General features: G+C 43.5%; 2 protein-coding genes across 3 annotated transcripts in view; one reads left to right on the top strand and one right to left on the bottom strand.

Annotated features, from left to right (window-relative positions):
• LOC147988184 (disease resistance protein RGA5-like) overlaps positions 1–14624 on the top strand; it is a 120260-nt gene that overhangs the window by 32505 nt on the left and 73131 nt on the right. The gene's annotated exons all lie outside the window — the stretch shown is intronic.
• Positions 4027–12691, bottom strand: LOC147988186 (uncharacterized). Its single transcript, XM_087542602.1, has 3 exons — positions 11227–12691; positions 4118–4632; positions 4027–4074 (listed from the first exon to the last, which is right to left on the bottom strand). The coding sequence occupies exons 1-3, from the start codon at positions 12164–12166 to the stop codon at positions 4027–4029; spliced, it is 1503 nt and encodes a 500-aa protein (XP_087398728.1). The 5' UTR covers positions 12167–12691.

Here is a 14624-nt window from a genome sequence, read left to right as displayed (position 1 = left end):
CAGTTCCAACTGCTGTCTCAGTTGTACATCTGGTTGGAGCGGCTGAGTATTTAAACTCGAGGACACCTAGTCCCGGACACACAGTCCTCACCGTATTCTCCTTGAACTAAGGACACACAGTCCTCGTCCAATCACTCATTGTAAGTCTTTAGGTGACTTCCGAACCTTGACAAACTCGGTCACTCGGCGATCCACAATTCCTCTTGGATGCTCTAGACCATGACGCCTAACCATCTGGAAGAAGCACAGTCTTCAAAGGTAACAAGCATCGGATCCACGCAGGATCAATCTCTTCAGTGATGCTCAATCACTTTGGGTTTGTAGGTGTTTGGGTTTGGGTTTGGATTTTCCTCACTTGATGATTTTCACTCAAAGTCCTCGGAGGATGGGTTGCTCTCAAATGACAAGTGTCAAGTTCTCTCGGAGCAGCCAACCAGCTAGTGGTTGTAGGGGGCGGCTATTTATAGCCTAGGGAGCAGCCCGACATGATAAGACATAAATGCCCTTCAATGATATGACCGTTAGGTGGATAAGATATTTTGGGACAGCTGGCGCGCAGCACAGCAACGGTCGGAAATTTGACTCTCAAATTCCTCAGGGCTATCATGTTCCTCACAGTGTAGGCAATCCGCACTGGCGAATTCCTAACTCCTCTGTCAGAGCAAAGTCCTCAGTGACCAGAAGAACTGCGTCTCTGTCACAGAAGAAATTGACTGAACTGTATGAGATTTCAATGGCTTCACTCAAAGGGATTGGTAGGTGTAGGATTTGAGTTGAGCATCACATGGAAATTTCTCCTTAGTATTTCCTCGACCCCCTTTAACAGTACGGTGTTTCCTATGACTCAAGAAAGAGAAAATGGAACTACGAAAACAAAAGTATTCACACTTCATGTTCCTCGAATGAATACCAAGTCTTCAAGGTCACACCAATTTCTTCACTTTCAAAGTCTTCAGAATATCAAAGTCTTCACTTGAAGAACTTCATTTTTAGGGGTCGACTTTCTCTGTAAATATCAAACTCCTCATAGACTTATAGACCTGTGTACACTCATAAACTCATTAGATCCTTAACCTATAAGTCTTCAATACACCAAAATCACTAAGGGGCACTAGATGCACTTACAATCTCCCCCATTTTGGTGATTGATGACAACATAGGTTAAGTTTTCAACGGGAATAAACATATGAAGTGTAAATACTGATATTGAGGAATTTGATTGCAGGATATAGAAGAACTCCCCCTGAAGTTGTGCATAGTGAGGAATTTGCTTTTGAAGCAATGCACACTTGAAGAGTTGAATCATGGAGATCTCCCCCTATATCTTGTAATTCATACACGCATTTGATATATAATATGAAGAATTTGAAATGCATGAATAAATATGGTGCCTGATGTAATTCAGCATGCATGCAATAATATGAACGAGGAATAAGCATGCAGATTAGCACATCAAAAGTATCAGAGCACAGTGCACAGTGCACAGTGCATCAAAAGTATCAAGGCACCATCGGGTTTAAGATTACAACTCGATCCAATAAAAGTTTCAGAAGAGCGAGAGTTGTAACTTAGCAAAAAAATTCCCTTTATTATAGACCCGCTTGAAGACTAACTCAGATTTCTCCCCCTTTGTCATCGAATGACCAAAAGGATCGAAACTGAGGACTAACGCCCCTGAAGATAATCAAGTTGATGAAGGAGCGCCAGCGTTGTTGGGGTCGGTCGTTGTAGTAGGGCCTGCCGCAGTGTCGTCCAAGTCTTCATGTTCATCAGTGTCGCTCGATGAAGAATAGGAGCTGGCCACCAAGGAAGGAACTTTGACCTTCTTGTATTTCTTCGGTGGAGGAACAGACCAGTCAAATTCTTCTTGGAGACCCATATTCTTCAAATCATCAGCGCTGTATACTTGAGACAGAACAGCCCAGGTGCGGTTGAGGGTTTCATGAAGGTAGTAGTGGTTTTTCTTCACTGCATTGTGTGTGGCAGTCATGTTGTGAAGAATTGAACCAAACTGACGCTTGACCCATTTGTGATTACGATCAACCTTTTGATGAAGACTGAGGAGTAACTCACGATCAGTCATCACCCTGGGTGCTGTGGCTTGAGGATTTGGCTTGGCATTGTTGGCGGCAGTGTCATGTGTGGCAGAGTCATCATTGGTGGAATAAGATGCAGCTTTGCGAAATTGACCATCCAATGGACGAATGCCTTCATCTATCACAGCAGTAGCCTTGCCCTTTCGTCAGCTGAGGAAAATGTCCTTTTGAGGACTTCAATGGGAGGCAAGTAGCTGCAGTGGTTCAGAGTTTCAGCCTTGTAATTGAGTGAAGACCTTGTCCTGATGGATCTCATAATCCATGGCGCATAAGGCATCAGCTCAAATGGTGACATAGCAATGTTTGCCAGAGTCCTCATGAAGAAATCATGGAAGTTGACGGGAACGCCATGAATGATATTGAAAAGCATGTTCTTCATGATGCCAATGACTTCTTCATCATTTGAATCGTGGCCTTTGATAGGACTCATAGTCTTCATCAGAATGCGATAGACGGTGTGAGGTACATACAGTAATTCCTTGAAGAGGAATTTGGTTCGTGGGAACTGCCCTGGCTTCAAAGGCTTCATCAGCACTTGCATGTAGTGATTTGAAAGCTCAGGTTCGTTGTAAACACAACGTGCATCTTCAAGGGGAGGACTAAGAGGAAGGGCACGAAGCAATTCAGATGCTGGCGCCTTGTAGTGAGTGTTCTCTGTCATCCAGTCCAGAACCCATGAATTCACATCTTCAGAGTTGCCAGTGATATGCAGCGTTGCGTAGAACTGAAGAATGAGTTCTTCATTCCAATCGCATATGTCAGTGCAAAAGTTGAGCAGCCCAGCGTCGTGAAGAACACTGAGGACTGGCGTGAAGCACGGCATGGACTCCATATCCACGTGAGGAATATGAGCATGATCGAAGACTTTGTCTTTGTTGAAAAGTACTAAGGAATAGAAGTTGGCTTGACTTGCGATCCAGAAGCGCATCTTCCTTATACGAGCAGAGTCATATGGATTATACTCTGTGAAGAACACGTGCTCGCCAAAGAAGTCTTCAGCCTTGAACTTTTGTTTCCTTGAGAACGGATCGTTTGGCTTGGGCAGAGGAGTCTCAGTGAGTTGCATCACTACCTCAGGAATCGCGATCTCAGGTTCTTAAGGCTGAGGAATTTCTGGTTCTTCCTCAGGTACAGTCACCTTTTCATCAGCAGCAGCAGTTTCTTCAGCACTAGTGGCTGGAATTTCTTCATGCACAGAAGTAGTGGGATGAGTTTCTTCAGAGCCCAATTGAACAGTTGGTGCAGGAGAGTGAGGGATTTGCTGCAGTGGGGTGCAGAGTGGAGAATTGGGATGCTGACTTTCCTAAAAGTCATCATTCACCACCTGGAGTTGTGCTTCCAATGTCCACATCTTCATCATCAATTTCTTCAACACCAGCCTCTTCAGCAGTAAACTGAGGCATTGGTGATGAGACAACTGGAGTTGAAGGGATTGTATCCACTTCAATTTCTTCATCAATCTGCTCTGACGAAGCAACAGATTGAGTTTCTTCATCTGATCCGCTTGGGATCACATATACTTCACCAAAAGGAACAAGGTCCCTTGATGACATGGTTGAGATCGGAACAGCATCAATAGGATTTTCAAACGAGTTGGTCATGGGCTTCATCTTCTTTGGTGCTGAAGATTCTGAAGCACTTGATGCTTTCCTTTTCTTCATTGTAGCTCGCTCTGCAGCCTTGGTCTTCTTCACATCTGATGCAGATGGAAGGATAGGAGTTGGTGTAGGCGCAGGTGGAGCTGAGGAATCTGGTTGATTTTCCTCAGGCGCAACTGATGCAGTTGCCCTGATTTCTTCAGTTTCTTCAGGCGCACCACTAGTGGATGCCCTGGCAAATTCTTCAATGGCTGGAATGGAGTCATCAGCCCTGGAACTAACATTTTCTTCTGCAGCCGGAATGTCATCAGCGGTGCTGGCGTGTTCTTCAGTCAGCTGAGCAGAGGCTTCAGCTCGAGGAACATCTTGTTGCATTGGGGCTGCAACACTTGTGAACTTCTCAGTCAGTTTTACAAATCTGACTTTGGCTCCCTTCCAATCAGCATAGTAGGAGTCAAAGTTGTCGCTGAGGGCTTTGATTTCAGCCTGCATCTTGACAAGTTCATCAGGCGTCATCTTGACAACATTTTTCTTCAGCTGCTTCTCTTTCCTGTACTGCGATTTCTTGATCTCTCTGGCCCTATCATATTTCCACTTCTCCTCTTGGATGAAGTGAGTCAGCATGTGACTTTGACCAGGTGTCAGTTTGAAATCAGGCATAGGTGTGTTGGGATCCTTATGCCAGAGATCAATGTAATCGAGGATCGCCCTTGGATCCAGCAGCAGTGGCACAGGTGTGCCTTTGGCTTTAGCAGCCCGTTCTTGTCGGTCCCTGATGATTTCTGCAAGTTCTTCTTCATCAGCTTCATCTTCGTCAGATGGTACATTGAAGACTACCTGCTTCTTCTGAGGACTTGGGCAAGTACCGCGTCCAGCAGTAGCCTTTTTCTTCAGCAGAGAGGGTCCAGCTAAGGAACTTGGTGCAGCTGAGGAACTTGCTGAGACACCAGAGGCAATAGAGATGCCTGCAGTCCTTTGACACGTGGCAAGATGCACAGGTGCTGAGGACTTTGACGGAACTTCTGAGGACTTTGGAGGAGGTGCTGATGACTTTGGAGGAGCAGGAGCAGCATGAGGAATTGGTCTTGAAGATTTTGAACTTTCAGGCCGTGAGGGCATTGCTGAGGAGCTTGGCCATGAGGGCATTGCTGAGGAGCTTGGCCGTGAGGGCATTGATGGTGAAGCACTCGGCTTACGAGCGGGCTTCTTGAGCATTGATTTCCTCGGCTTGACAGAGGCCTCAGTGGCAGCAGCAGCAGCAGAATCTTCCTTAAATTTCCTCACTGCTTCTCTGGCTTGTCTTGCCAATTTGGCTTGGCGCTTGGCCCATTCATCAGGAAAATCCTCACCGCGTTTGATGCTAGTGGGATCAGCTTCTTGGCCAGGTGCCAATGGGGCTCTTGGGCATGGAGGATTCAGTGCGAATTTCTTCATGTACTTTGGAGTGACATAACTGTACTCCCTCCATTCACGTGCCCATCTCCGTTCAATCCTTTGAATGCGCACCTTGCGCTGATTTTTATCTTCCTTGCCAAACTTGGCTTCATCAGGCGTGCAGTAATCTTTATAGATGTCCTCAGGGATTTCAAAAGCAGTCATGACCTCAGGCTTCTTTCCTCCTTTCTGCGGCCTTTTACCGTCAGCCATTTTCTTCAGTTGAGGAATTTGAATAATTGAGTTCTCTGAAGAAGTATGTAGTTTTTCTTCGAGGAACGCTGCAAACGAGTTAAGTTGATGAGAACCTAATGATTCAGCAGCGGACATGTGTACCTGTGAACAGAGTATAGTTGCGAGGAATTTGGAGAGGTCATATGCGTTCTCAGAGGGTTTTTCAAAAAGAACAAGTTTGAGGAATTTGACCAGATGCGTCTTGAAGAATTTCACTAAGCGCGCTATATCTTAGGTTCTAGAGTTGTATAGATCGAAGATCCACACAATTGAGGAATCTTGAAGAAAAAGATGCTTAGGGAAATGAATCAAGAACAGATAACATGTGAGGTGTTTTGTGTGTGAGGATTTGAATAATAAAACACCTTTGATGATTTTGTAGAAAAATTTCGAATCAAAGAGGGCAGTAAAAGTAACTTTTAATTACCCTGAACGAAGGACATGACAAACAGTGAGATGAAACAGTGAGGTTCGTCGATGTAGATCTTCCACGCCCTAACTCGGCGGAGGAAGACGTCTACGGCGGCGGCGGAGGTGAAGATTTCCGCGGTCGGCGCGAGTACGACGGCGACGAGGTCGAGGCAGTGAAGCTCTTCCTCACCGGCGACGATGGAGTAGCGGCGGCGCTAGGGATTGGGAAGCTCGAGCGGAGTAAAAGAAGTGAGGAAGGGGCGAGGGGTATTTATAGAGGCAGTGAAAAACTGTTCGCCCGAAGATTTAGGACGAACGTGCCCCTGCCCTTTCTCCTTCTCACGACATGTGTCACCCACGTACTGTGTAGTGGAGATCGTGTTACATCGTGGGTGGATAAAATAATGCATCGTGAGATGCGGAACGGTTTGAGCGGCAAAACCGAAAATTTGGATAAGATTAGTTTTAATGTTTCGTTCGCAATTTCTTCAGCTGACAAGGACACAATGAAGATTTTGAATGAGTTTCAAATAGAACGCACATGAAGAATTTGTGAATAGATTGGATTGAGTATAGCATAGAGGGGGAAGGGTCCGATCACATTCACTTAGCAGAAAAACCAACTTGAAGAAATAGATATAAGTGAATGTTGTAGAGGACATAAACTCATATATATATATATATATATATGTAGCCAATGAAGAAAAATGACGGCACAAGTGAAGATTTTGCAAGTTGAAGAATTTGAACAACTGAGGAATTTCAAAAGTTGAAGAAAAACTCAAATTGAAGAATTTCAACTTTTGTGGTGGCGTGACCCACCGTATAAGAATGATGATTTCAGACACCGCGTACAATTGTCGTAGGGTTCTGAGAATCAAATTCTTCATTGATTTCTTCACACTTAGAGTGTTATTCTTCATTGATTGAAGAAAAACATTTCTTCATGTGTTGCACATCTAAGTCATCAATTTTGCAAAAGTGTTAGGATGAGTGCCTTTTCAAAGTACATTCGAAGACTCTAAGATATTTAGCTCACACCGCAACTTGCTAAATCTCTTCTCATCCAAGGGCTTAGTGAAGATATCAGCCAACTGTTCTTCAGTCTTCACATGCTCAATAGAAATGTCGCCCTTCAACACATGATCACGAAGAAAATGATGACGAATCTGAATGTGCTTTGTCTTCGAGTGCTGAACTGGGTTGTGAGCAATCTTGATGGCACTCTCATTGTCACAGAGGAGAGGCACATTCTTCACGTTGACGCCATAGTCCTTGAGTGTTTGCTTCATCCATAGCAGTTGAGCACAGCAAGAACCAGTAGCAATATACTCAGCTTCAGCAGTAGATAGTGATACGCAGTTCTGTTTCTTCGAGGACCAACAGACCAAGGATCGTCCGAGGAAATGACAAGTGCCAGATGTTGACTTGCGATCCACACAGTCACCAGCATAGTCAGAATCAGAATATCCAATGAGATCAAAATCCGAGCCCTTGGTATACCATAATCCTAGTGTTGGTGTGTGAGCTAGATATCGAAGAATATGCTTCACAGCCTTATGGTGTGATTCCTTCGGTGCAGCTTGAAATCGGGCACACATGCAAACACTAAGCATTATATCTGGCCTAGATGCACATAAGTACAATAGAGAGCCAATCATGGAGCGGTATACCTTATGATCGAAGTCAATACCATTTTCATCGGTGCATAGTTGACCATTTGTGGGCATAGGAATTTTGATGCCTTTGCAATCTTGCATGCTGAATTTCTTCAGGACATCCTTGAGGTATTTCTCCTGAGATATGAATATGCCATCGCGTTATTGACGAATTTGAAGACCTAAGAAGAATTTCAACTCTCCCATCATAGACATTTGATATTCTTCACTCATCATATAGGCAAATTCATCACTATAACGTTGGTCAGTACAGCCAAAGATGATATCATCAACATATATTTGGCACACAAACAGTTCACCATCATAAGATTTAGTAAAGAGAGTGGGATCGAGTGAACCGGGTGTGAAGCCTTTCTTCATGAAGAATCCCTTCAATGTATCATACCACGCCCGTGGGGCCTGCTTGAGGCCATAGAGGGCCTTGTTAAGTCTGAAGACTTTGTTAGGATGTTTTGGATCATCAAAACCTGGGGGTTGAGCAACATATACTTCTTCCTCAAGCTTACCATTGAGGAATGCACTTTTCACATCCATTTGATATAAGTTGATATCATGATGGTTAGCATAAGCAAGCAATATGCGAATAGCCTCAAGTCTAGCAACAGGTGCAAAAGTTTCATCGAAATCAACTCCTTCAACCTGTGTGTAGCCTTGAGCTACTAGTCGTGCCTTATTCCTCACCACAACACCATTTTCATCTTGCTTGTTGCGGTAGACCTACTTTGTGCCAATGATGTTATGCTTGTGAGGATTGGGATGATTGACCAGTTCCCAGACGTTGTTGAGCTTGAATTGATGTAATTCTTCTTGCATGGCCTGAATCCACTCAGGCTCCAGAAATGCTTCATCTACCTTAGCGGGCTCTGTGATAGAGACAAAAGCAAAGTGCCCACAAAAGTTAGATAGATGTGAAGCTTTTGAGCGGGTGAGAGGACCTGGTGCTCGAATGTCATCGATGATCTTCTCCACTTGCACTTCTCTTGCAATGCGAGGATGAGCTGGTTGTCGTTGAGGAATTTGATCAGCATTTTCTTCAGCATCAATTTCCTCAGCATTTTCCTTAGATGCATCAGCTCGATGTTCTTCACGTTCTGGAATGAATTCTTCAGCAGATTCTTCAGTAGGAATGACATCTTCAGTAGCCTTGTGCTTGATAGAATCCTCAGGTGCTGGTTCATCTAACACAGAAGGTAGGTGCTCTCTTTGCCAGCCATTAGTTTCATCGAACCGCACATCTACAGTTTCAACAATCTTGTGAAGAACATTGTTGAAGACTCTGTAGGTGTGCGAGTCCTTTCCGTAACCAAGCATAAAACCTTCATGTGCTTTCGGTGCAAATTTAGAGTTGTGATGAGGATCTCTAATCCAGCATTTAGCACTGAAGACTTTGAAATAACTCACATTGGGTTTCTTGTCAGTGAGGAGTTCATAGGCAGTCTTCTTGAAGAATTTGTGAAGATATACTCTGTTGATGATATGGCACACAGTATTAATTACATCAACCCAGAAACGACGAGGGGTTTTGTACTCATCGAGCATAGTGCGAGCCATCTCAGCAAGAGTCCTGTTTTTGCGCTCCACGACGCCATTCTGTTGAGGAGAATAAGGAGCAGATAACTCATGAGTAATACCAAGTTCATCAAGATAGTCATCGAGACCCAAATTCTTGAACTCAGTGCCATTGTCACTTCTGATGTGCTTGATCTTCACACCAAAGTTGGTTGAAGCCCTCGAGGAAAATCATTTGAAGACTTCCTGCACTTCAGTTTTGTATGAGACAAGGTGTACCCATGTGTAACGAGAGTAATCATCAAAAATAACAAAGCCATATTGAGATGCTTCATTTGAAAAAGAGGAATAGTGATTAGGACCGAAGAGATCCATGTGAAGCAATTCGAATGGACGAGTAGTGGTCATGATAGTCTTTGCTGGATGCTTGGCCTTGGTCATCTTTCCAGCTTCACAGGCACCGCATAAGTGATCCTTGAGGAATTTGACATTCTCAATGCCAATGACATGCTTCTTCTTTGCAAGCGTGTTCAAATTCCTCATGCCTGCATGACCAAGTCGTCAATGCCATAGCCATCCTTCTGAAGCTTTTGCAAGTAGGCACACGGCGGGTTGTGAATCTGCAGAGAAATCAACAATATACAAGTCTCCTTTCCTAAAGCCTTCGAAGACTTTGGATTTGTCAGCTTCCATAATCACAACACAACGATACTTGCCAAAGACAACAACCATATCAAGATCACAAAGCATTGAGACAGACATAAGGTTGTATCCTAAGGATTCAACAAGCATGACTTTGTCCATGTGTCGATCCTTGGTGATAGCAACTTTACCTAGACCCGGTACCTGACTTTTTCTCTTGTCAGCGAAGATGATATGCTTCAGATGTGATGATGACAAGGGAGCATCCATCAACAGATTTCGGTCACCAGTCATGTGATTTGTACATCCACTATCAAGGACCCACTCAGTGGCTTTGGGTTGATCATCCTGCAGATGAATTAGTGCAACTTACGAACTCATATACTTCAGCACTGAAGAATATGATATCAATTCATCAGATCAATTTCATCAAGCAGTAAGACAGATAAAGCAGAGGGAGGACGTGTGAAATGAAAGTTCATTTCATCATGGTTAGCCTGCGTCCTTTCAGGCACTTTGTCAGGTCTCCAGCAAATTCTTCAGATGTTACAGTACGTCTGGAGACCTGACCCTGCATAAGAGATTAGTTCTTTTTCTTCACCACCCACATCCGAAGGGGTGGCAAAGAGTTCATCACTCTGCGAGCTCCATAAGAGAATGGTGGCATAGCAGCCAAACCATTTCGTTTCACATAAGAGGGGTTAGGGTAAGCATATGAATAAGCAGAGAAATTCTTCGAGGACTTATGAACATAATGATTAGAAGAATAATGCTCATATTCATAGCCCTTGGCTCTTCCCTGCGAAACAGAGTTGTTAGCACGACGGTGTTCATATGAGGACTTTGATCCATGTGAGGAATTTGATCTGGGGTTCCTATTCTTCACAGGTGGTGTCATGATGACATTCACCTGAAGACTTTCAAGGCACCTTTTGGGAACCCAGATTTTCTTCATAGGGGAGCCGTTCCTGCAGTTAGTGCCAACATATCTAGCAAATACTTCACAATTCTGATTTTTGAACAGATTATAGTTGGAGTCAAATGACTCATCAGAAGAATGAGAAGATTCACATGTATAGCCAGATAAATTAGATGGGTCAACTAGAGGTCCCTTTGCAGCAACCCATGAGGTTTTGGGGTACTGCTCAGGCTTCCAATATGTACCATCAGCATTAAGTTTCCTCTCAAAGGCAATACCCTCTTTCCTAGGGTTCCTGTTGAGGATCTGCTTTTTAAGCACATCACAAAGAGTCTGATGCCCTTTGAGGCTCTTGTACATGCCTGTCATGTACAATTCCTTCAGTCCTACATCGTCAGTGATACTAGCAATGTCCTCAGATGAGGAATTAGTGATAGCAGAGGCAGGTGAAGACTTTGTAACATTAGAAGCATTTGAACATTCAGGTGAAGAATTATCAGATTCTCGTTCAATGCATTTCAAACATGGAGGAATGAATTCTTCCTGAGCAGCGCTGATTTGTTGAGCAAGTAATGAATCGCGCTCCTTCTGAAGATCTTCATAACTCACTCTTAGCTTCTCAAGATCTTGCTTCTTTTGAAGATATTCATAAGAAAGCTTCTCATGATCAGATAAGAGAGTGTTATGATGACCTTGAAGGTTACCAAACCTGGTCTGAAGTCTCTGAAGATTTTCAGTTAAGGCTTTAGTGCGATCCATTTCTTCACCCAACATATCATCACTTTTGTCTAGCATGATTTGAACCTTTTCAAAAGCCTTTTGTTGTTGCACAGCAATCTTAGCAAGTTTAGAATAGCTAGGCTTAAGATTTTCATCAGATTCATCCTCACTAGATTCAGAGGAGGTGTATTTAGGTACCTTGGCACCCTTTGCCATGAAGCAATAGGTGGGAGCGTAGTCATCGTTGCCTTCATCAGTCTTGTTGGTGAGATCATTTTCTTCAGAGTTGAAGATAGACTTGCTGACGAATGCAGTAGCGAGGGCTAGGCTTGCCACACCAGACTCAGAATCATCAGATTCCTCTTCTGCTTCATTTTCCTCAGATTCAGCTTCAGAGTATATTTCCTTGCCAATGAATGCCCGAGCCTTCTTGGAGCTGCTCTTCTTGTGAGATGAAGACTTTGAGGATTTTGATGATGAAGATTTTGAGGACTTTTTCTTTTTCTTCGCATCATCAGAACTGTAATCCTTGTATTTCTTCTTCTTTGATTCCTTTTCCCACTGAGGACAATCTTGAATGTAATGTCCTGGTTTCTTGCACTTGTGACAAAGCCTCTTCTTGTAGTCACTGGATGAGGAATCATTGCTCCTTGAGGGTTTTCCAAAGCGACCACGTCTTGAGAACTTCTGGAATTTCTTCACAAGCAGTGCTAGATCATGACTCAGTTCTTCAGGATCACCAAGGCTGCTACCAGAGTCTTCATCTTCAGATTCTGATACTGCCTTGGCCATCAGTGCACGTGATCTGCCACAGCTCGAACCATAGAGATCTCTCTTTTCAGCAAGCTGGAACTCATGAGTGTTTAGCCTCTCGAGGATATCAGCGGGGTCAAGTGACTTGTAATCAGCACGCTCTTGTATCATCAGTGCCAGAGTATGAAATGAGGAATCAAGCGATCTCAGCAATTTCTTCACCACCTCATGGTCGGTGATGTCAGTGGCACCAAGTGCTTGAAGCTCATTTGAGATGTCAGTGAGGCGATCGAAGGTTTGCTGAACATTTTCATTGTCGAGTCTTTTGAAGCGGTTGAAGAGATTGCGAAGAACATCAACTCGAGAGTCACGCTGAGTTGAAACTCCTTCATTGACTTTGGACAGCCTATCCCAGATAAGCTTAGCAGTTTCCAAAGCACTCACTCTACCATACTGACCTTTACTCAGATGGCCACATATGATATTCTTCGCTTGGGAATGAAGTTGCTTGAACCTCTTCACATCGGTAGCGTTCAGTGAGGGTGAGACGGAGGGAACACCATTTTCCACAACGTACTAGAGATCGTTATCAATTGCCTCAAGATGCATGCGCATCTTGTTCTTCCAGTAGGGGTAGTCCGTCCCATCAAAGGTAGGACACCCAGCAGAGACCTTGATCATACCTGCGGTCGACATAACTAAAACTCCAGGCGGTTAAACCAAAATCACACAGAACAAGGGAGTACCTTGCTCTGATACCAATTGAAAGTGCGTTATATCGACTAGAGGGGGGTGAATAGGCGATTTTTATGAAATTCTTCACTAAGGAATTTGCTAGTGAGGAAATTCCTTAGCGAAGAACTACTAGCAGCGGAAAAAGTACTCAGAAGTAAACATAGCAAAATGCATGCATGATCATCATGATGAAATGAAGACAAACACAGAGTACAGAAAGCGTAAACACAGGATAGCACAAGATGAAGACAAACAGACTGAAGAAATTGAACTGAGGAAATTGAGAAAGTCTTCAGTCAAAGTCTTCAAACACAGATATGAACAGACTCACAACACAGTAATGAGGAAATGAAAGTGTTGAGGAAATAGAACCAGTAAGCTTGGTGAAGACAATGATTTGGTAGACCAGTTCCAACTGTTGTCTCAGTTGTACATCTGGTTGGAGCGGCTGAGTATTTAAACTCGAGGACACCTAGTCCTGGACACACAGTCCTCGTCCAATCACTCGTGGTAAGTCTTCAGGTGACTTCCGAACCTTGACAAACTCGGTCACTCGGCGATCCACAATTCCTCTTGGATGCTCTAGACCATGACGCCTAACCATCTGGAAGAAGCACAGTCTTCAAAGGTAACAAGTGTCGGATCCACGCAGGATCAATCTCTTCAGTGATGCTCAATCACTTTGGGTTTGGGTTTGGATTTTCCTCACTTGATGATTTTCACTCAAAGTCCTCAGAGGATGGGTTGCTCTCAAATGAAAAGTGTCAAGTTCTCTCGGAGCAGCCAACCAGCTAGTGGTTGTAGGGGGCGGCTATTTATAGCCTAGGGAGCAGCCCGACATGATAAGACATAAATGCCCTTCAATGATATGACCGTTAGGTGGATAAGATATTTTGGGACAGCTGGCGCGCAGCACAGCAACTGTCGGAAATTTGACTCTCAAATTCCTCAGGGCTATCATGTTCCTCACAGTGTAGGCAATCCACACTGGCGAATTCCTAACTCCTCAGTCAAAGCAAAGTCCTCAGTGACCAGAAGAACTGCGTCTCTGTCACAGAAGAAATTGACTGAACTGTATGAGATTTTCAATGGCTTCACTCAAAGGGATTGGTAGGTGTAGGATTTGAGTTGAGCATCACACGGAAATTTCTCCTTAGTATTTCCTCGATCCCCTTTAACAGTACGGTGTTTCCTATGACTCAAGAAAGAGAAAATGAAACTACGAAAACAAAAGTCTTCACGCTTCATGTTCCTCGAATGAATACCAAGTCTTCAAGGTCACACCAATTTCTTCACTTTCAAAGTCTTCAGAAAGTCTTCAGAATATCAAAGTCTTCACTTGAAGAACTTCATTTTTAGGGGTCGACTTTCTCTGTAAATATCAAACTCCTCATAGACTTATAGACCTGTGTACACTCATAAACTCATTAGATCCTTAACCTATAAGTCTTCAATACACCAAAATCACTAAGGGGCACTAGATGCACTTACAATTGATAATGTCCAAAGGCTATCTTTATTCATAAACACAGGAAATATCATCATACATGATTGCCTCTAGGGCATATGTCCAACAACTAGCAGATGTAGTCGACGGTAGGATTGGATGGACACCATCCCGGACTAAAAGGGGTCCTGCAATTTCAAACTCTAGCCCCCCCCCCCCCCCCTCGTATCGTCATTTCAGTTTTGAAAAAAATAAAAGAAAAAGATAAAACTTCAAAAATTAAAAAATCCTTCGACATGTAATTATGTTACTACATCTACTAGTTAGGAAAATTTAAAAACATAGATTTCGTCATGTTTTACAAAAAAGTGTTATGAAAAATTAAAACGACTATAACTTTCGCATACTATGTTGAAAAAAAGTATAATATATCAAAATGTTCGGCAC

This window comes from Triticum urartu, chromosome 1A, assembly GCF_056163025.1.
Source record: "Triticum urartu cultivar PI428250 chromosome 1A, HENAU_Tu73, whole genome shotgun sequence".
Classification (NCBI taxonomy): Eukaryota; Viridiplantae; Streptophyta; class Magnoliopsida; order Poales; family Poaceae; genus Triticum; species Triticum urartu.
This window is presented reverse-complemented; position numbering and strand designations above follow the sequence as displayed.

Coding starts and splice junctions, on each gene's coding strand:
- LOC147988186 (XM_087542602.1), bottom strand. CDS start 12,166: ATGATACAAGAGCGTGCTGATTACAAGTCACTTGACCCCGCTGATATC. Junction 4,633..11,226: donor GAGACTTCAGACCAGGTTTG/GTAACCTTCAAG, acceptor CTGGTGTCTCAG/CAAGTTCCTCAGCTGCACCA. Junction 4,075..4,117: donor CTGATTGGAAGGGAGCCAAA/GTCAGATTTGTA, acceptor CAAGTGTTGCAG/CCCCAATGCAACAAGATGTT.